Here is a 23,436-nt window from a genome sequence, read left to right as displayed (position 1 = left end):
ACAAATGATATCTATTATGGCAGTCTTGGAAAGAGAAGACAAAAAGAAAGAGGAAGAAAGATTATTTAAAGAAATAGTGGCTGAAAACTTCCCAAATCTGAGGAGGAAAATGGACACTCAGATTCAGGAAGCCCCCAAAACACCAAATGGCTTGACCTAAAGGTCTACATTGTGACACATTATAATTAAATTGTCAAGAGTCAAAGAGAAAGAGAAACTTTTGAAAGCAGAAAGAGAAAAGTGACTCATCATATACAAGGGGACACCTCCCACCCCCATAAGGCTATGAGTAGATTTCTTGGCAGAAACCTTGAAGGTTTGGAGAGAGTGGTAAGATATATACAAAATGCTAAAGAAAACACTGCCAAACAAGAATATCCTTTAAAAATGAAACAAAATTGTCAGCAAAACTATCCTTTAAAAATGAAGGAGGTAAAATCTTTCCCAGAGAAGCAAAAATTGAGCAAGTTTATAACCACTATATCTGCTTTACAAAACTGTGCTAAACAGAATTATTCAAGTTGAAACAAAATGATGCTAATATACATAGCAACACAAATGTATATTGAAGTAGAAATCTCACTGGTTAAGGTAAATATATAAACAAATAGTAATGTAATATTGTAATGGTGGTGTATACATTATTTTAATCCTAGTATTAAATATAAAAAAGTATTAACAATAATAACTACTACCACAAAAAATTGTTAATGTACACACAGTATAGAAAAAATAAATTCTCACATCAATAACAATCTGTGTGGAAGGAAGTAAAAATGCAGGGTTTTTGTATGTGATTTAATTTAAGCTGTTATAAGTTTAAAACAGACTGTTAAAAACTCTAGAGTTCAGTTGAGAGGTAAATCCTTACCAATCAATAATTACTTTAAATGAAAATGAATTAAACTCTTCAAACAAAAGATATAGAGTGACTGAGTGGATAGAACAACAAGATCCAACTATATGCTGCTTACGAGAAACTCACTTTAGATTTAAGGACACACATAGGTTGAAAGTGGAGGGATAGAAAAAAATATTCCATACAAATGGTAACCAAAAGAGAACAGAGATGGCTATACTTAAACAAAATTGTCAAAAACTGCCACAGAGACAGAAGTTCTTCACATAATGATAAAAGAGTCAATTCACCAGGAAGATAGAATAATTTAAAAAAAAAAAAATATATATATATGCACCCAACATCGGAGTACCTAAATATATAAAGCAAACACTGACAGATCTAAAGAGAGAAGTAGACAGCAATACAATTACAATAGGACACTTCAATACTGCTCTTTCAATAATAGTCAGATCATTCAGACAAAAAATTAACATGGAAACGGCAGACTAACAACACTATAGTTCGAACAGACCTAACAGACATACACAGACTATTTCACCAAACAGCAGCAGACTACACATTCTACTCAAGGACACATAGAACATTCTCCATGCTAAGAACATGCTGGGCCACAAAAAAATGTTTTAACAAATTTAAGATTGAGGTCATCCCAATTATCTTTTCCAACAACAATGGAATGAAATTAGAAATCAATAAAAAAGAAAAACAGAAAAGTTTACAAATACATGGAGATTAAACAAGACACTCTTGAACAATCAGTGGGTTAAAAAGGAAACCAGAAAGGAAATAGAAAATATCTGGAGAAAAACAAAAACAAAAATACAACATACCAAAACTTATGGAATGCAGTAAAAGTAGTACTAAGGAGAAAAGAAGAAGAACGATCTCAAACCTCAAGGAACTAGAAAAAGAAGAACATTAGGAGAAGAAAGAAAATAATAAAACGATCTCAAACCTCAAGGAACTAGAAAAAGAAGAACATTAGGAGAAGAAAGAAAATAATAAAAATTAGAGCTTAAATAAATGAAATAATGAATAGACAAACAACAGAGAAGATCAATGATACTGAGTTAATTTTTTAAAAGGTAAATGATAACAAAACTTTATTTAACTAGCAAAGAAAAAAGAGAGGACACTCAAATAAACAAAATCATAAATGGAAAAGGAGACATTATAACTGATGCCACAGAAATAAAGAAGATCACAAGATACTATTATTAACGATTACATATCAAAGAACTGGACAACCTAGAAGAAATGAATAAATTCCTAGAAACATACAAGCTATAAAGACTAAATCAAGAAGAAACAGAAAACTTGAACAGGCCAAAACAAATAAGGAATTTGAATCAGTAATTAAAAATCTCTCAACAAGAACAGCTCAGGACTATACAATATGAATTCTTCCTATCCATGAACACCAGACATCTTTCCATTTATTTGTGACTGCTTTAACTTCTTTCATCAGTGTTTCATATTTTTCAGTGTACAAATCTTTCACCTCCTTTGTTAAGTTCATTCCTAAGAAATTTATTCTTTTTGATATTACTGTAAAAGAGATTGTTTATTAATTTCTTTTTCAAGTAATTTTTTAGTGTATGGAATGGAACTGATTTTTGATTGTTGATTTTATATCTTGTAAATTTGTTGAATTTGTTCATTCGTTTTTATAGAGTATCTATGGTTTTACATATATAAGAGCACATCATTTAGAGAGATAATTTTAGTTCTACAATTCCAATGTTGCTGTTTTTTTTATTTCTTTTTCTTTCCTGACTGCTCCAGCAAGAAGTGCCAGTACTGTGTAGAAAAAACAGTGGTAAAAGTGGGCATCCTTGCTATACTCTGAATCTATAAGAAAAGTTTTCAGTTTTCACCAAAGAATGTGATGTTAAATGTGGGATTTTCATATTTAGTTTTTACTGTGTTGAGGTATGTACCTTGTATACCTTAACATGTTGAGAAATTTTTTTTATCAATAAATGGTATAACTTTTGTTAAATGCTTTTCCCGCATCTACTGAGATGATCATGTCATTTTTAACTTTTTTTTGTTAATTGATTGATTTCTGTATGTTGAACCATTTTGTATCCCAGGGATAAATCCAACCTGGTTGATTTATGATCCTTTCAATATGCTGCTGAAATCAATGGCTAATATTTTGTTAAAGATTTATGCATGTTCATCAATACTGGCTTATAGTTTTCTTTTCTTGTGGTGTCTTTGTCTGGCTTTGATATCAAGATGATGCTGTCTTCATAAAATGAGTTTGAAAGTGCTTCCTCTTCTATTTTTTTTGGAGGAGTTTATGACTGATCCTGAGCTTTTCTTGTTGGGAGGTCATTGATTACTAATTCAATATTCATATTCGATTTTGGTCTGTTCAAGTCTTCTGTTTCTTCTTGATTCAGACTTGATAATTTGTATGTTTCTAGGAATTTATCCTTTGTTAATAATATCCACATGACCCCAAATGATCTACAGATTCAGTACAATCTCTATCAAAATCCCACTGGAATTTTTCACAGAAATAGAAAACACAATCCTAAAGTTCATATGTAACCAGAAAAGACTCCAGATAGTCAAAGCAATCTTGAGAAAGAACAAAGCTGGAGGCATCACAGTTCTTGATTTCAAAATATATTACTAAGCTATGGTAATTAAAACAAAATAGTACTGGCATCAAAACAGACATATGGACCAATGAAATAGAAAACAGAGCCTAGAAATAAACCCAAGCATATATGGATAACTAATCCTCAACAAGGGTGCTAAAAATATACAATGAGGAAAGGCTAGTCTTTTCAATAAATGGTGCTGGGAAAACTAGATATTCACATAGAAAATAATGAAATTGGATCCTCATCTTACATCATACACAAAAATTAACTCAAAATGGATTAAAGAGTGAGACATAAGACTTGAAACTGTGAAATTCCTAGAATAAAACAGGGGAAAAGCTTCTTGACATTGGGAATGATTTCTTGGATGTGACCCTAAAAGCACAAGCAACAAAAGAAAAAATAAATAGGACTATATCAAACTAAAAAGCTTTGGCACAAAAGGAAACCATCAACAATGTGAAAAGGCAACCTATGAAATGGGAGGTAATATGTACCAAAAATATATCTGGTAAAGAGTTAATATCCAAAATGTGTTAGAAACTGCTACAATTCAATAGCAAAAACAAACAAAAAACAATCTGGCAAAGAATTTGAATAGACATTTCTTCAAAGAAGACTTACAAATGGCCAACAGGAATATGAAAATGTCCTCAACATCAATAATGATCATTGGGCTTTCAAATGCAAATCAAAACCACAGTGAATTATCACTTCATACCTGTTAGGATAGCTATTATAAAGAAACAAAGAATAAGTTTGTTGAGGATGTAGAGAAAAGAGAACCACTGTACACTGTTGGTGGGAATGTAAATTGGTGCAGCCACTATGGAAAACAGTATTGAGGTTGCTCAAATAATTAAAAATAGAACTAGTATATAATCCAGCAATCTGACTTCTGGGTGTATATCTAAAGGAATTAAATTCAGAATCTCAAAGAGATAGCTGCACTGCCATGTTCACTGCGGCATTATTCATAATAGTTAAGACAAAGAGACAGCATAAATGTTCATTGATGGATGAATGGATAAAGAAAATATGATAGTTATATATAGTGGAATATTTTCCAGCTTTAAAAATGAAGGAAATTATGCCATTTGCAACAACATGGTTAAATCCGGTGGACATTATGCTAAGTAAAATAAACCAGACACAGAAGGACAAATACTGTACAATCTCACTTTTATAAGGAATTTAAACAGTCAAATCCATAAAAGTAGAGAGTAGAAAGGTGTTTTTCAGAAAGTAGAATGGCTGGGGGAAGTGTGAAACAGGGAGGTACAAGTGAAAGGTATAAAGTTTTGATTGTACATGATGATCAGGTCTTAGAGACCTACAACAGTGACTATAGTTAATGTAGTGACTGTAATGTATATTCAACATTTTGCTTAGAGGGCACATTTTGTGTTAAGCGCTCTTATCACATTCACACAAAAATATAATGTGGACTTCTCTCGCTACAGTAACTCAGTTTTGTTTTAATTTGCATTTCTCTAATTATGAATGTTTCAATATTTTTTTCCCTAAGTTGAAGTGTTCTCTTTATACTATTTTTAGTGAATTGTTTCTCAGGTCTTTTCTCTTTTTGAATTTAACTTTTGGTAGTGTTATAACTTTTAACCAAATAACTACAAAACATTCACGCTTCTGTGACAGAGATATTTCTGTTAAATTATTATTAAAATTAACAATTTAAAAAAAGATTCATCATACTATAGCCACATAAGTCCATATTTACTTTCGAGAACTTTCTAAGAACATGTGAGATTTATGGTTGCAAAATTTCATTTATTTTCCTCAAATGTAAATTAGATTTAAACCAGAAAAGAGTCAAACCATAAAACAAAAACAAAGTGTATTATAAAATATTGGCACATTAAATATCCTCTTAAAAATTTATATCACAAAAATTTTGCTCAATATATTAATAAAAACATCACCATGTAACTAATTAGCAGATGGTATACAGAAAAAAACCATTAACTAAAGGAAGAGTGGTGCAATACAAAAAACAGACTTCAGAGTTAGGGACATTTTAATGTGTGGCTCTAAGTTTATAATGTAAACTGTTGGAAATGGTATGTTCTATGTAAACTGAGCTATTGTTCTTTGAAAATATTATTTTCGAATGCTTTTTATTTAAATATCTACTAGAATGGGTATATGACACATAATGTGAAAGTAATAAATAAAATAGTATACACAATTTCATTACAGAAATTGTCCTCTCTGTTAGAGCCGGTGACATACAAAAAGAATGTGAGATTTTTCATTCTGAGTAGAGCAAGACAGAACTCTAGTAAAAATGCAGAGCTGCATAGAGAGACATTTTCAAAGTCTCACTTCCAGTTCACAACCAATACCTCTGTAAAAGGTTAAAATTAAGAAAATAACAGTCATGTTGGGTCTGGATCGTCTTAAGACTCTAAGGAAAATTTTAATGTTAACTTGAAAGACAGGGCCACGGTGGGGAATGAAATCAAATAGAAAATAATTTTCCTTAAAAAAGTAGCTTTAAGGTGGCAAGATTTTGCTATCAACTTGAAATTTGTACTATGTTTGCAGAAGTATATATTTATGCCCCAAATTATATTTCCGATGTTATCCCTGAAGAATGTAAACCAATTTGTGATGAATGCTTTTTGTTCTAACGATGACCAGAGAAAGCTTTAAGCAATTATTATGTTTGAAAATAAAACTCAAGAGTCGTAGGCTGTTACTTTAAGAACACGGGGTCAATTCGTCCCCTCCTCTTTTCTGCCACCACACTGGATGGCAGTCGTCCCACTGTGGGTTGGTAGTAAAATGAGGGACTATCTTAATTTCCTCCCTAGAGTCTGCCTTCACAGGAGATGTCTGAGGCTCCGCAGCAACAGAGAGGAGAAAACCCCTCTCTGAAATGCATCCCTCTGTAGGGTACCAATCAAAAGTCGTGATTATCTGGTGAAAGTTATGTTGGTTCTAATGCTCAGCCACTCATTAGTGTAAATGAGATGGCAGAGGCAGAAGGCAATGTTTAATTTGATTAAGAGAGAAATACAAAACAAAACTTGATTGTAATCCTTTAGCTATGCCATTTCCATCAAAGTTCTAACGCTAAATAAATATTGTACAGTGAAAATAACACATGAGGCAGGCTGATAATACTTTGAAAGCTGTGTTACTGAATGTAGTTGCAAATAGGGGCAGGTAAGACTGAACACTGACACTGGAGGCAGAATACTGAGCTTTTGAACCGAGCAGTAAGGCTTGAGTGATCACGGCCAAATCAGTCCCTTGGGTGGATTTCCATTTCCTTGTCTGCACATTGGCAATAACAATACTTTCCTTAACCTTCCCCAGGGTTGTTGTGGAAATTCAGTGAATATGAAAATCTCTTGCTGTACAAAAGTAAAAAACAAAAACAAAAACAAAAAAACTAAACACTGTCGGGCATTACAAAAATGAGTTGACTTTCAGACAGATCTTATAATGTGAGTTTAGATGTTTTAAAAATAATTATGTATAACACGAGTTGAACAGTTTCTAGTGCCAGGTACTGTTCTAAAAGCTTTTTATATGTTATCGTATTTAACCCTCCAAACAACCCTTCCAGATAGATGGCATAAATTTCATTATTTTATATGTTATCCAACTCAGAGACATAACTTGTACAAATAACTTGTACAAAGTCATATAGTTGGTAGATAACAGAGCAATGATTTGAATCTAGGTCTAGAGACCAACTCTTACACATATAGCCTCTTCTTAATTAGATGTCTGTCTGTCTGTCTGTCTGTCTATCTATCTATCTATCTATCTACCTACCTACGTATCTATCTACCTACCTATCTACCTACTTATCATCACGTTTTGCAGATCAGACCACTGTTAATTTCCTATGATTTTTTTCTTGTCAGAGCATCGACTATGGTATGATTTTTTTTTTAAATGTCTTTTCTAATTTCTTTGAGTTCTGAGGCTTTGGTTGCTTTTATCCTCAAAGCATAAAGTTTATCATTTACAACAAAAAAGAGGATGGCTACATAAGTGAGCAAACATAGTGAATCTGATTTTGGAATGAATTATGTGCTTATTTTTTCCCTAAGTAAGTATCGGTTTGCAATTCTGTATTTTGTAGATGTTCCTGAAAGCTTTAGAGACAGTCTAGTGTCTCCGGTATCCCTCTGCCCCAATATACACATACATACACAGCAACACGATGATGAGGGGCCATATTCTAGAAATATTTAAGCTCCTTTGAAGAGCTACAATGGACTAGAACCTGCGGGATGACACCTAAATTACAGTCAAACTCATCATAATTTTTTTACAACTGTTTTGATTCATCAAAATCTCTCCCTAATCAGGTTCATACCTGAATATAAATATTGACATTACAAAACAATAACATGAAAATACTTCAAAACAGATATCAGGATAAAATACTAGTCATTATTATATATTTACAAATTAGCAAATGATTAACGAACATTTTTGGTAGGGGGTATTTATGTCCATGTAATTTCGTTAAAGTCACTGCTGCAAATGGACTCCTGCCTCTATAACTTAGCCATCTGAAAGCTACTTGTTGGTCATCTTCTAAAATGAGAGCTATTTGTTAGACCTGACGTTATAACCCAAAACCTAAACCCACCCTAAAAAAATGTTGATTTATCTCACTGGCTATACAAATATAAATATTATGTAATTATGATTAATTCAACTGTTGAGATTATTGTACTTTAGTTAGTAGTAGGCAGTAAACAGATCTTGTTTATGAACGATTTTTTATGTAACCACACTTTAAGATGTTCCTTAGACGTGCATGCTAGTGGAGAGGAATAAGGACACGAAGAAGCAAAAATAAATGTAAAACGATCAAATATTCTTTTTGTGTGTGTGTTAGAATACATCAAGAAGCATAATCTGGTTCAGCTACTGATGTTCATGGGAGTGAGCATATGCACAAATATGTGTATCCACAATGCACTCCTTTCTCTGTCCTGGCGCCACCTGAGACACAGCCAGCTGTAGTGCAGGATGAACCAACCATTTGCAGGGAACTGTTAGCCCTCTAGTTGCAAATATCAGATTACTACCAAACATCCTCTTTGCCTACAGTGTCTACAGTGCCTACAGTGTCACCAATATGGTGGACCATATTATAACTATAACATTTTAGGAATCTTAAATCAAGATTCTGCTGGAACAATAAGCAACAAAGTAGCAACATATTGCTTCTGTTTCCTTGCTCGGTCCCTGTACTGACACTCTCACACTCCACCCGCTTAGGCAGAGTCCCAGGAGTTGCCAGAGAACAAGGGAGGAAGGGAACGACGGAGTGGAAAGGGCCATCTCCAGGCTTGTACCATAACCATCCCCTCTGCATTTACACCCCTGCTGTGGTGCCCAGTGTCAACCCTGGCAGCAGAACCAGGAGAGAACACTCTATTTAAACAGAGAAACAACAAGGTGGTTTACTGGAAAGTGCCAGGTCTGGAGTCTGGCCTGAGTCTTGACTCTGTCACTAATGAGCTGTGTGCCTCTGGCAAGTCACTCAACCTTCTTGGGTCTCAGTTTTCTCATCTGTAAAATGGTGTGTGTGTGAGGCTTTTCCACTGCCACTTGGAACTTCATGGTGTCGTCAAAGCGTTTGGATGGATAGTTAGATCAGTTTGCCTGAATTTCTGGTCAGACGCAGTCTACTCACTAGAATGTGGAAACGGCCTTAAAGATTTTCTGGAAAGGAGCTTCAGCTAACTTCTAAAGAGAAATTCGGAAGAAAAGCCTGAGAGCAGAGAGGTGGAGAGGCCTCCAGTGAGAAGGGAGGACTGTCTTGTAAGTAAGTTACTGTCAAAGATCTGAAGGACATGAAACTTGCTTAACTGAGAAATTGCTGAAGGACAGAAGCAACCTCTTAGCCCTATAAAGTAAACTGCCATCGTGGAGAGAAGTAGAATGAAAGTAAAAAGCTGACACATGAGCCACTTGAAACGTTAACCTTCCTCTAGGGTGCTGAGCTGGGTGCTCTCTCATGGAGTAGAGAACCCCCAGCCTGAACATCCAGCAAAATAAAGATCGGTGTAGAGTGCAGTACACCAAGTCACTCTGCAAATCACTTTGGAATCAGACCAATTTCCTCTCTGATTTTGTTCAGAGAAAAAGTTGGATCTTCTGGTAAAAAAAAGTTAAAAAATAAATAAATGAAAATTAAAACCCAAACACTAAAATCCTCTCAGCTGGCCTTTATTTAGATGGCCAGCACTAAATATGCATGTAATTATTAATAAGACATATTCATAGAAACACTACAATGAAGATTTGCCTATTCAAAGAAATAGTCTTTAATTCCAAGGAGAGGCACTAAGTTGGCTTTGAAATTAACTATAATCAAATTGGGGTCTATCTTATCTACACTACAAGTTATTCCATGCTAGAAAAATAGTGGAAACAATTTTACGTACCTCTCTTCCCTGAGGGAGTCCAAGAATTTGGAAGCATTGTGGAATAAAAAGATGCCATAGTGTTACAAAGCATTTTAAAAAGCGGTCATTATAATAGTTCTATATTTCAGCATATAGTAGAGTGATATTTATGAGTTATGATTATCTCTGTACAATCAAGTCAACTATATTCTTGTGCATTAGAAAATAATATTTACATTTTAATTGTTTGAATACATTACATTTTAACTAGCACTTAGTAACTGAGTGTACATAATTTTAATTACATTTAAAAGATGAGAATCATTATTTTTATTAGTGCAGGAAAATTAAACATTATTTTTTGTGACATGTATGTACCCATTTAGATGAAATATACTGCAACTGGATAGCCAATCAGACTTTTTTTTTTTAACTCAAAAACGTCTAATACTCTGATGATAATGCCTTTTAACAAAAGACAAAGACAACACATACATGCATTTTACCATATAATCATTTTCATTGTAACAGCAGTAGTACTAGCCTAGGAAAGATCCTCCTGGGAATTCATTTCAAATTATTGAAGCAGCTGTTTCTTCAGTTTAAAATAAAATATCCATAACAAGTTCACACATGACAGATGCAAGGTAAAAACTAGATTCCACAGTGTGAGCTAAAAGCAGATGTTTTGAATGATCATATTTATAACCAGATACAATAAATCTTAGTTACCTATAGTAAGGTTTCATGAATACTCTTTTCCAAGAATTTGCTTCAAATGTACTTCATGTAGTTTCTTATATTTTGGAGAACTAGGTTTCATGAAATACAAATACTCTATAAATTCTTATGTATCTGGTCTTTTTCATTCTTGCACATTTCATGTGTTTCCTTGAGAATAAAAGCACTATTATGGCACTGAAATTTAATACATTTATATACTCCCACATACTTTCCCCACACAGTTCAAAGTCAGGAAACTCTTTTTTAAGAAAAATAAACACGTGACTAGAAATAGTGACACCTTTAAGTCTTAGAATAAGCAGTTTGCTTGGTGAATGATCACTCCCTATCTTTAGTGAATGTTACTAATATAATTAGAACCTCTAAAAACTATAAATGATGCAAGTTTGGTGAAAATTTAAAGAAAAATTTGATGATAAGAATGAAAATCTAGTTATGAACATCTTCCATTTGTATTTGTTATCTTATAGTTTATTACTAGTTTTCCTGTCACGCATTGATTGACTTACATTTCTAAACTAAAGCGATCATGACCTAGGGGGAAACGCAAGTGATCTGGCATCACAAATTAGGGTTCGTGTTCCAGCTTTGCTTTTTGCTAGTGGAACATCTTTAGCAGATCCCATGAGCTTTTCCATGTTCCTCACAGCATGACTGTTGTCAGGAACAGATATTAAATTATATATATATGTGTGTGTGTGTGTTTACGTGTGTGTGTGTGTGTGTGTGTGTATAAAATTCCTTTGTAATATATAAGAGTTGTATTTTCAGGCAATGCACATGTTTTTAGTTTTCTACAGGTAAATACCAGATGTGTATCAGTCTAAGGGTAGGCCAGTGTTCTTCTCACATGACAAAGCATTATGTGTCATTTTATACAGCAGTTAAAACAAGTCATCACCTCTGCATGATGCTCTTCGTTTTGTTGTAAGACTTCGATGCAGAGCTCTGCTAGATGAAGAACTTCTTCCAGCTTTCTAGCAGGAGTTGCCTGGTTCATGGTCTCTATTAGAAACAAATCAGAATAAAGTTACCTTAAAAATAAAGAAAACAAACTTGCTTTAAGATGTAATGATGAGAAAAAGGGGTTGAAATCAAATGAAAAAGTATATTTTTTGAGAAATAAGAGATGCAAGAAATACAAACACGTACATTCTTTATAAAAAGAAAACCAGTTCACTAGATTGCGGGAAATATTTCATCCACAAAGCAATCACAGGAAAACACAAGTGCTCTGCCATTTAATATATAAGAACTAATAGGTGCATCAGCACATTAGATGCTCAACTTCTGCAACAAACAAGTTATAATTCTCCACAAGGTCAGAAACACAAAGAGAGCAGATACCACAGTCTTTTCCTTCTCTCTGTATTATATTATCGATACAATACCACTCTCACCAGATGAGTCATTCCCGGCATTAGCAAAACCCATGCTTTTTTGTTGCTATTTAAATTCCCAGCCTACATGCCTACGGTTCATGTCCATCTAAAATTTAAGAAGTACAAAGTCACCTAAAACAACTATGACAGGCTGCAATTAACTGATTTCCTCCCCTCCTTCCCTGCCCACCTCCAACTGGGGAGGAGTGGGGAGGCGTTCTTTGAAGCTGAATGTTCTTTCGGCACCAAGGCAAACTGGTATAAAAGGCCAGGCCACAATGAGATTAAGTGCAGCTACCTGAAATTCAGTAACACAAAGTAGTTGATTTCAGAAATACAAGAAACTGGCAGAAATTAGAGGTGCCCTATGCAATGAACTGTTTCAAAATTGAATGTGAAGAATACAGTTTCAGTTTCCAATAACACCCTTAAAGATAAACATCTTAGATTCATGGGCTCTCTCTTTGCCCCAGTAGGTATGGACGTCATAAGGAAGGGAAATAAAATTTTCAGGAAAAGAGCTTTTTCTGTGGAACTTAAGGAGTCATTTTTTCCTTCTGCAATAGCTCCCTGCCACCCCCGCCCCCAATTTCTCCTTAAAATTTCAGCCTTCAATTTGGAGTAGACTCTTCCATTTGCTTTTTATTTGTTCTCAAGGGATATAAAATAGTGCAGTGAAACATTGCTTATGGTGGGTGCTTGTTCACTAAATATTTATTATAAGCTTACTCTAGGTCATAGGGTGATGCACAACAGGGTCACCATCCCCCAACCCTGGTACACATCTCACTAAATTCCCCTGCAGGATGGAAAGCCGATGACAGGGATCCAAGAGTACGGTGACTCTTCAGGAAAACCAGATGGCTGAAGGCTGGACAGCACATCTCTTGAGTGTGCCTGCAATGTTCTTAGCTGTGGGAGGTAGAAGGAAGTAAGAGACATGTCCCTGATCTTAAACAACTTAGACTGCAAAAATCGCTACTAAAAGGGTACTTAGTTCTGGGGCTGAATGCTTTGCTCTTCTGAGTTCTCTCTCTATTACGGGCTCAGAAACTGGGTCTCACTATCTTATATTCTCAATGTCCCGAATGGGCTTTAAACCATGAAAAGTACTTAAGGAATGTTTACTGAGAATGCAGTAGTTTAATTCTGGGGGAAAAGCATGTTAAAAATAAAATCAATAATCAAATTATTTAACTTTGTGTTGGATTGCAAATCCAACACAGGCTCTTATGTCACTAACACACCAAGGTGGACTGGACAGCAAGTCAGCTGTAGTCCGAGAACACGGCTGAAATAACTGATGAATGCTACTTTCTTAAATTACAGGACTTTTTTGGAAAAAGTTCTCAAAATAATTTTTAATTCTCAAGAGCATATCACTTATATGCCTGAATTTCTCTATCTTTACATTGAGGGTGATGAATTTAGTTGAGGATTCTTAACCTTGAGTGTTAGGAAGAGGTTTTAGAGGGTCCTTAAAATTATATGCTAATTTTTGTGCATATAGAAGATTTTTGGAAAGAGAAGGATTATAACTTTCAGATCCTCAAAGTGGTCCATACGCCAAAGAAATGCTAAGAATCACTGAACCATATAATCTCTAAGATTCCTCTAAGAGATTTTATGCTTCCTATAAATATGGGCTTGATCTATATTAAATTACAATATTTTGATACATTTATATATGTTTATAACATGTGTTTTTCATAAGGAAAGGGAAAGGCAAAAATTTAATTGTTTTTATCACAGAAATTTATTTTCCCTACATAGGTTAGTACATTATTTCTGAATCCTCATGACCATTCTACAAATTAGGGAAACATATCCTTCATTTCTAGATTAGGAACAAGAATCTTGGAGAGGTTAGAGAAGGTGTCCACACTCATACAGATACTGGCTGAGATGGAATTAAAATCTTACCCTTAATGTCATACAAGCAGCAATAATACAATGACTTGAATTGAATATATATTCAGTAGTAACTTCTGAAACAGCTGAAAGTTTGAAGAGTTTATAAAGTCCCTCTATCCTTAGCCACAAGTATGCAATAATGAAAAAGAATCACTGAAAGCTCAAAACTTAGTTCTGTCTACATGTGATTATGTCAAAACCCGCTTTTACATTTGACACTATCTTAAGTAAAAACTCTGAGAGTACCCCGTGTCCTACTGAAATTTAAAAACAGCTTAAAACATTTCACTCTTCCTAGATTAAATTTACTGAGAGAATCAAAACTTTGTACTTGAACATAATGGCCACTCTAATACTTTAAATGAATAGCATTTTTTATAAGTACACTATGTATGCCATCTCGGGCTGTCACCCATGTGACAACAGCCGAGCGGTTTAATGCGTTCTGTAGTCAGAACTCTATTAGATAACAAGTTTATTGGTAGCTCCATTAAAATTCTGAACACTGTGAATATTTGAGATTCCTCCTTAAAATGTTCACTTTCACTCTTTTTGTAACATTTCTACAGCATTACAGATGTCTCTGTATTCTTCAAGCTTCACACCAAGTTGCTGATTGTTGTAATACATTTTGAAGAGTGACATTTAAAACAAATATGCCCAAAGTAGCGAGGTTTCTTGATGAATTTCAATGCATTGCTGCTCTTGGCTATGATCTTTCTTCATTTTAGAACATTTTTACTTTTCTATGAAAACACTTCTTGGCTCCTTGAAGCAATTCCTTTTGCTTATACCTCTATATTTAGGAAGAGACCTCGCTGGAGAAAAGGATGTTAGAAGACAGCCTGACTGTTTTGCTTTAATTCTGCTTCAGAGAAGGTGCATACTCCCAGCATGTTCTCCTTGGCTGCCTCCCTTCCTGCCATTTCTTGACAAAGTCCCTAGTGGTGGATACACAATGATGCTCATGGTGAAAGCTATAAGGGGACACGGGAAGAAGACCAGTAAGATCACTTCAATTCCTTTTCCTCATTATAGGATACGTGGAAATTTGTGATGTAATTGACCTTAACTTTGAACAGACTGGTTGTATCTGTACCTGCAGCTAAACAAGAAATAGAATTCAAGATGGTGTTGGATTGAAGAACTATGAAAATAATCCCATCACAATACTGCCTTGTCGTCTTTCTCTTGCATCTAGGTCATGATGATCAGCTAGACTGCATCAAAAAGTAATATATGCACTCAGATTTCTTGCGCGGTTCTACAACATGTTGAATTGCGTGGCCCCGAATTTGATTCAACAAACAGGTACTGCATGTGAGTTAGTGTATTAACAACTAAGGGGATGCAACGATGAACAAAATAATATTTCTGCCTTCACAGAATTTATGTATATCTTTCCCTAACCAAATAATAAGGTAGATGATAGCTATATATCATCTTTTTGGTCAAAACGAGAAACTTTTGTAATAAACCTGATAGTGAATTAACTGCACTCAGTATGCAAGAACAAGGTTACTAGTTTACTAGAAATAGAATCAAAGACATGTCACTAGGAAGGCTTTAACTTGCTCAAGTACAACAGATGGAATTCTTCAGAATGAAATTACTTTTTTAGCAGGTGCTTGAGTTCAGAAAATTTAGATCAGAGACAGCTAATAGCAGTCTAACACTGAAGTCTCTCACCTTTTCCTACTCCTGTCTGAAGACAAAGCACTTACTCTTCCATTGTTTCTCCCTCCTTCTAAAGAACATAAGTCAGATGGATGAGGAGAAAGCCCTGACATCAGAAGATAAGTGAGGTGAGAAACTTGTAAGACTTAAGAAGGGACTATAGGAACAACTGCAGGTCCTGGGAAGAAAGACAAAGAAAAAGGGAAAGAAGGGGAGGAAATGGGAAAATGACCAATATCTAGGGAAAGGAGTTAAAGAAAGGACGGCAGTTTTGAAGTAGTAGGGAGATTAGAAACATCAAGCATTTACCTGGGACACTCTCTGGAGACCCAAGCAGTAAGGCTTTGCCTTGCAAGGTTGAAAAGAACAAGAAAGTTGGGCCAATGGTACAACATCTGATTTCTTCTACCTGGAACCCCAAAGTTCATCCAGTGGTAACGCGTGTCAGCATCCTCTCTGTGGACTGCTGTTTGGCGAAACTTATCTATCCTCAGACACAGCTGAGAAGTGGTGGAATGGACCCCTCTACTTTCTGTGCACTCTCTCCGCCTCCATCAAAGTAGACAGTGCTTGGTCCCTTCGTCTTCCTCACCCTACAGAAACATTAGGAAATGTGGCGCACGCGCACGCCACACTGGAATTTGTTCCAATTAGATCTGAAAAGTTTCCATCTGAGCTATAGCCTCCATGTTAGATGCCTTCTTCCACTAACAAACCCCTTTAGGCCAGCCCAGCCGGCTCAGAGAATTTCTACTGGCTTTCTAGCCTGTCCTAATTTGAACCTTAATTCTTGTCAAATGAATTGTCAGATGACTCAGTTGGAAAGTCTAACTTTTGATTGAGAGTTTTGGACCTATCCTCCAGCTGCAGGCCCAGCAACCTGGGTAATACAGCGCCAGAGCCCAGAACTCATCCTGGCCAGACCTCAATAGTCATGGGCGTTCTCATCCCAAGAGGGAAGGTGGGCAGGCGATCAAATATTTTCTTTCCCATTAAACAAAACCCTCACCCTCCCTCTTTAGCGCATATGACTAGATGAGATGATTCTGGGAGAACTCTCTTGACTTATTCCCCTAGAGGCAATAGTATATAACTTCCTGGCAAATAAGACTGCCTCAGAATTTAGGGGAGAGGTGGTTTCTAAAACTGAACCCCACTTCCCCAACTCTTTAGGGTCAACCTGATTATACTTACCCAATACCTGACACCCTAAGACCTGGTACCATCAGCTAATGCAAGAGAATGATGTCTCATTGACTCTCTCTTGGTTTGTCTGACTGCAAAATAGATGCTATTATGGTTCTATGAGTGCTGAAATTTATATTGCTCTAATCAATAAATGTAGTATTTTCTGTAGGATCTGTGGTTCTTAACTTCAGCATGCACCACAATCACCTGGAGAGCCTGTTAAAACACAAACTGCCTGGGATCACACCAGAGTTCTAGATTCAGTAGGTCCTGTGTGTGGGGCCCAAGAATTCACATTTCTAACAAGGTCCCAGGAAACACTGATGATGCTGGTCTGGGGAATATACTGTGAGAATTACTAGTTTTTATGAAAAACAAAAGTTAAAAACAAAGGTGACCTGTTGAGATTGCTTCCTCTTTTACCTGAAACCAAGATGCATCTTTATGCAAAGTTCATTTTATAAACAAGGTGGCTTTTTCTGTAGAATCTGAACATATTTTACCTTCTGTAATGTTATTCCAGGTAGGATGGTATACATATTTCGACAACCCTTGTATGAAACAACTAACCTAGGGTGTCATGTCTTCCCTATAGCTGTTTAAAATCCATGAAAATACTAATACCACAGATGTTTGAAAATAATGGGTCTGTGGCCTCCTGATTCCAAGGCTCCCTTTGGGGCCAACCTGTTTAATGACCCTGTCATTTAAAGCAACAGTTCCAGTTAATACCTCCTTGGAATTTATGCTAATATTATAGCTTTGAAATAATTGTCCTGTGGTCACAATCACATTAACTTCTTTACCTGGATTACCTTTCGAATCAGTAAATTTATTTTTAAGCAAACGGTCAGCTGTGGAACAAAGGAAAATAGGCCACTGGAGTATAAGATGATGGCACCTGGACTGGATCCAAACTGAGCAATCTCCATAAGCCAACAGTGAGTGGTGATCCATGAGTGACGGGCCATACACATGGGGGGCAAACGGAAGGTAAATATCGGTGATGCTCTGTGAGACTTTCTTTAGGAGGCGTATTCTTATAGTCTTAAAATAAGGGATGGTGGTGATGGAAGTAGAGAAAAAATTACTAGGATACACACACACAACTTAATATTTGGCTTTTACAGTTATGTGATTTTTAAGAGTGGAGAAACACAGACACCTTGGTTTGAGTTTTATTAAAGTTATCCCTGTAATTATCGAGACCCTGTGAAGCAGGAATATCTAAGATCTCACAGGAAAAAAGCTTGTGAAGCAGGAATATCTAAGATCTCACAGGGAAAAAAAAACATATCTTCACAGTATTGCTGGCTGCAAGGACAATGAAAACTTGAAAGAAAAAGTTTACATAATGTATATTTACTCTGCTTTGGTTAGCTCTGGCCAGAACTGTTCTAAGATTCTAACGACAGCATAAAAGTTTTCCAGGTAGTTTTGCTAATTGCACAATAGGAGCTTTTCTAAAGTCTGTAGCCATGATCGCTCTCCCTCACACAAGGATATATATTCAGCTGTTGAAACTGGTAAATGGTCTTCTCCTTGATTTTACTGCATCATACCCATCTCCCCTCAACATAACCTGGATTCAGAAATTAAAAACCAATAGAATAACCTCAATTATAGTAACTGCCATGCCAACACTAAATTATCACACAATGAAGGTCGATAGCATTTTAAATTTCATGCCTAGTTCTTTGAGCATCGAATGCCTCTTATCTTCCTCCTCCATCTTAAACTCCTTCCACCACTCTTAAGGAGAAAGTCTGCCCTGGAACAATGCGGGGCAAGCAGGGTAGGATCCAGTGAGGCGATGGGTGAAGATAGTCATTCAAGAGGGGGCAATGGGGAAGGTGAAAAGGACTCTAGAGGCTTGCCAGCTGGGAGACAGGCTGGAGAAGAAAAGCAAATTTTCCTGGACATAGCAACAACACTATGAAAGATATCATTTGAACAGATTTAGAACCTTAGCTGCTAAGAAATTAGTCAAAAGAGCTTAATGTCTGTCTGTCTTTGTTTCCTTTGACACATTATCAAAATCTGTTAGGACAGCCAAGTCATGTATTAGTAGTGATATTATTATATTTGACGCTGAGATTTGGAGAAAGTCTCCTAGTTGGACAAGAATAAAGACCAAGTGTAGAGGGCAGGGTTGGGCTTAGTGACATTTTAAATATTTCAAGTTTTAACATCCTGGGTCTGCTAGCCACTGTGAATATGTGTGTAGGCACTGGTGCCTCAGGGATATTTTATATCCTTGAAATTAAAAAAAAAAAAATCTGGCATTACAAAAGCTTGGATTAGATCCTTTAATTTAGTGCTCGAAGCTATATGGCCACTTAGTTATGGCCCGCAAGTAATGAACTCTTCCTAATTTCCAAAACTGTTGAGAAATAAATAAGTAGAAATCTGTCAGTTTGTATTACTCTGGTTTTGTCCAACTGGAAAAGATGTAATACATCTAAACTACTCGGATTAACAAGGTGCTGCAGGAGCTACACCGCTGTATGTCACTTGGTTTACCTTTTGACACTTGTTAGTAAATAAATGAGATAGTTTCATCAATCAGTTGGTTTCAAACTCTGTAGCTGGAGAATGATAAATTCTACAAAATTGCTCCTGAAAGGAAGAAAGCTTGCTATTTTAAGACTGCGTTGATCTGTAAATCACATTCTATATAAAAGTAAAAAAAAAAAAAAAATACATGACACTGTCAAGTGAGTTGAGTAAACTGACATCCTTTTGAGACCTTTTAGGGAACAGGTGTTGAACACTTGTAATGAGATTTCCACGCATCTTCAGAGGAAGGTGATCAGATTCTAGCGGGAGCTGATCAGAGCGTTACAAATCACGGCTGAGGGAATGACTCCCAGTGAGGAGTACAGGGCAGGGGACATGGCATAACGTTTTGTTTTCTCAAGAGGTGCTTATGTTCTCACTAAGAAGTTTTACAGAAGGCAAATATTCACCAACGAGAAGCTTTTGAAGAAAATAAAAATCATTTTTCCAGATCTGGAGGAATTTGGGGTATATTCAGTTAGGAACTCCTGGTACACTACTACCTCATGTAGTTACCACATATTATTTGATGAATCTTCTTTCTTTTGAAACTTTGTGCATCAGTATAATTCACGGAGCTTTCATGGCATCGCTTCAGAGTATGTGAAGTATTTTTCAAGCAGAAAATGGTTGGCTGACAATTCTACATAGAAAATGAACTAACCAAAATGGAACACGCTATATTTTATAAGAAAGTTAAAACAATTTTGTTCCAACTGAAATAGATATTAAACAAACTTGGAAAATTGAGAAAGTAAAAAGGTAAAATGTTAATTGGGGATAGTTACAATATAGAGAAATGCTAAATTTACAGTGGTTGATATTTTCCTCATTACATTGAGGTCTCTAATTTCTCCAAAGATCATGTTTCTATCAGAGAGGAATTCAGCTTATTTTTATCCGTGTAATAAGCCCATCTTTCTGACATCACCTCCCAAACAGCTTTCCCTTCCCCCCTGACTTTTGGTCCCACATTACTATGGATGAGGCACATTAGGCTTCCATCTATGCAGTGGGTCCTCAAATAGCGTCACTTCATTCAGTGTTTTGTTATAGTGTTGATGAGATGTCACAGAAAATTAACTCTTATTTATATCAATTAGCCTACGGTAAAATTGGTTTCATAACACATCGTTTCACTTAAAGTTGCAGAACCTACATGAGTCTATTTTTCTGAGTATCAGCCTTATTGTGGGCCTTGGTGACGGTCTTCCTGTTTGTCTCAGAATCTGGCAAGACAAGTCTCCACACTCTATTTCTTCTTCTTTTTTTTAAAGTTGACTTAGTTATTCAGTGCCCTTTATTCTTCTATTTAAGTTCTGAAGTAAATTTATCAAGGTCTTTTAAAAAACCTTGTAATTCTGATGGACACTATAGTGAATTTCAGATTAATTTTTGGAGTGTTCATGCACTGTACTATCAAGTCATCCCTCCTAAAGTTATGAACTGTCTCTACATCTATTCAGATTACTCTCTATGACCTTTATTTGAGTTTCACATTTTTCTTTATAGGAAGTTTAACACGTTTTTGGCAAAGTTAATTCCCGGATACTTTATAGTTTGGTTGTTTCTATGAAAGGTACCTTGTTTTTGTTTATATTTTCTAGCTAGTTGATTGATGCTGTGGAGCAGAAGTTCTCAGTGTGGTCCATGGACCACTGGGGATCCCCAAGACCTTTTGGGGTCTGTGAGGTCAAAATTATTTTCATAATAACAAGATAGTTTGCCTTTTTAATTCTGTTGACACTTACACTGATGGTGCAAAAGTAATGGTGGTTAAAACTGCTGTTGCCTCAGCATGAATCGAAGCTGTGGTGTTAAATTATACTCATTGCATTCTTCACCACCATGCACTCGAAAAAAACAAAACAAAACGAAATAATTTTACAGAAGAATATCCTTGATAAAACAGTAAAAATTATTAACTTTATTGAATCTCTTCCTCTGAGCATATTTTTTAATACCATCTGCGACAAAATGAGAAGTTTGCATAAAGCACTTCCGCGTACTGAATGAACTACAATGTGGTCTCAAGGAAAAGTATATAATTGAGTCGAGGACTAAACTGCTTTTTCTTTCACAGAAAGCAATTTTTAGTTGAAAAGACTACTGATGGACAAAGTATGGTTATTCAGACTCGAACGTTTGGCAGACATATTCTGAGAAATGAAGTAAACTTGTCACTTTCAGGAAAATAACAGGCAGTATTTGTTGCCAATGAGAAAATTAGAGATTTCGAGGAAACCCAGAAGTTTTGAAAACTTGTATCTGTCATGAGCTTGACAGCTTCTCAATACTTTAAAACACTTCTAGTGAGACAGGAGTGATATTAACGAGGGAGATTTTTGTATCTTATCTAATAATTTTTGTCAATATTAAGAAGATCGTAACTTACTGAACCGATATTTTCCAAATGATCAATACATGTTAAAAGATCATGCATGTTGAAAGAATCCAAGTGCATGATAAACCATTTGGGTTTAAAGTAACAGCCTGGAAAGTTCACTGGTATGCTTTCAGGCTCCACATTGCAATTAACCCATAAGAAATGATCGCTTGTCAAGTTTTGGTGTAATATCATAAAAGAAAACCCACGATGATCTGAAAAGTCTATTAAAATATTCCTCCTTTTTCCAACTATCTATCAGTAGGAAGCTAGAATTTTCTGCATATATACCTTCTGCAATAGTCTGAATGCAGAAGCATAAATGGAGAATCCAGCTATCTATTAAGGCAGCCATTAAAGAGAGGTGAAAAAAATAAACAAACATGCCTCTCATTCCATAGCCTTTTTTGGATTGTTTTGGAAATTTTTTTTTTCCATAAAAGTATTTTATGTTGACAGGTAATAGGTTTACTACTGTTATTTTAAAATATTAATAATATTTTATAAATTTCTCCATTTTACTTCGAGTATGGTAAATATTGGTAGATATAACCCATATAAACAAAACTCTTTGGATCTGCATCAATGGGTCCTGAGACTAAAAGTTTGAGAACCGCTAGTGTACAGAAAGGATACTGATTTTTACAGATTGACTTAACATCTGGCAATCTTGCCGACCTCTTGCACCTAGTAGGTTCCATTTAGATCCCATTAATTTTCTAGGAAGATGATCACTTCATCTGCAAACAATGATGGTTTTATCTCCTCTGTTTACATTCTTTTGATTTACTGTTTTTCATTCCTTTTATGTTGTCCAAGACTCCTAGTATTCCGACGATGATAGTATATGTGCTTGTCATGTTCCTAATCCTAGAATGCCTCCAAACTTTCTTCATTTTATGAAATATTCACTGTAAATTTTTTCTATATGGGTTTCATAAAGAATTCTTTCTAGAATACTAATGGTATAAGCTTTAATTATATTATTGACTCATTTCGCACATTTTTTTACGATCTGCTGAGATCATGATTTTTACTTTTGGTTTGTTAATATATAAATCCCATTGATTATGATGTATCATTTTCTCAGTAATCTCTTGGATATTGTGATCTAATATTATATTTAGAAATTTTGCATGTATGATTAAAATGAAAGGAGTTTATAAAAACTCTCTTTTATTCATTCCATTGTCTTTATTGGTTTTGGAATCAAGGTTATATTGCTCCATGAAATAAACAGGGCAGCTTTCATCCATTTCCCACAGTTTGGATAGGGATTATTTGTTCCTTAAGTTTGGTGGAACTCAGCTCCAAACCAACTGGGCTTAGAGATTTGGGGATGGGAGATATCTGACAATTATTTCAATTTCTTTAAAACTTATTGGTGTCTCATTTCTTGTGCTGATTATACCAATATACAGTTTTTGACAAAATGTATCAGTTTTATCTAGACTTTAGATTTTTTTATTTGTTCATGATACTCTTCTATTATTTTCTATGTCTCCATACTATATTTACCTGCATTTCTTTTTTTGTTAATTAGTCTGCTGAAAGCTTATCTTACTCTATTTTTATTTCTATTCTCCATATCACTCAGCTTTCCTTTTATATTGTCTACATCTTTTGCCTTTCTAGCTGCCTTCATTCTGACCTCCCAGGTCACTAAAAGTTCTTCAGCTGTGTTTATTTTGTATCT

The 23,436-nt window shown here is 35.3% G+C and overlaps 1 protein-coding gene across 16 annotated transcripts in view; it reads right to left on the bottom strand.

The window, feature by feature from the left end:
* Positions 1-23,436, bottom strand: part of CADPS2 (calcium dependent secretion activator 2) — a 477,993-nt gene that overhangs the window by 70,183 nt on the left and 384,374 nt on the right. For 10 of the 16 annotated variants that reach the window (XM_039860904.1, XM_039860896.1, XM_039860905.1 and 7 more), the window contains 2 exons: positions 11,536-11,639; positions 9,930-9,938 (listed from right to left, as the gene is read on the bottom strand). In XM_039860904.1, coding sequence (XP_039716838.1) covers positions 9,930-9,938; positions 11,536-11,639 — 113 coding nt within the window. The remainder of the gene's footprint in view (positions 1-9,929; positions 9,939-11,535; positions 11,640-23,436) is intronic. The other 6 variants (XM_039860901.1, XM_039860898.1, XM_039860902.1 and 3 more) reach the window with 1 other exon arrangement.

The sequence above is a fragment of the Pteropus medius genome, unplaced genomic scaffold (genome assembly GCF_902729225.1).
Source record: "Pteropus medius unplaced genomic scaffold, Ma_sr-lr_union100, whole genome shotgun sequence".
NCBI classification, from domain to species: Eukaryota; Metazoa; Chordata; class Mammalia; order Chiroptera; family Pteropodidae; genus Pteropus; species Pteropus medius.
This window is presented reverse-complemented; position numbering and strand designations above follow the sequence as displayed.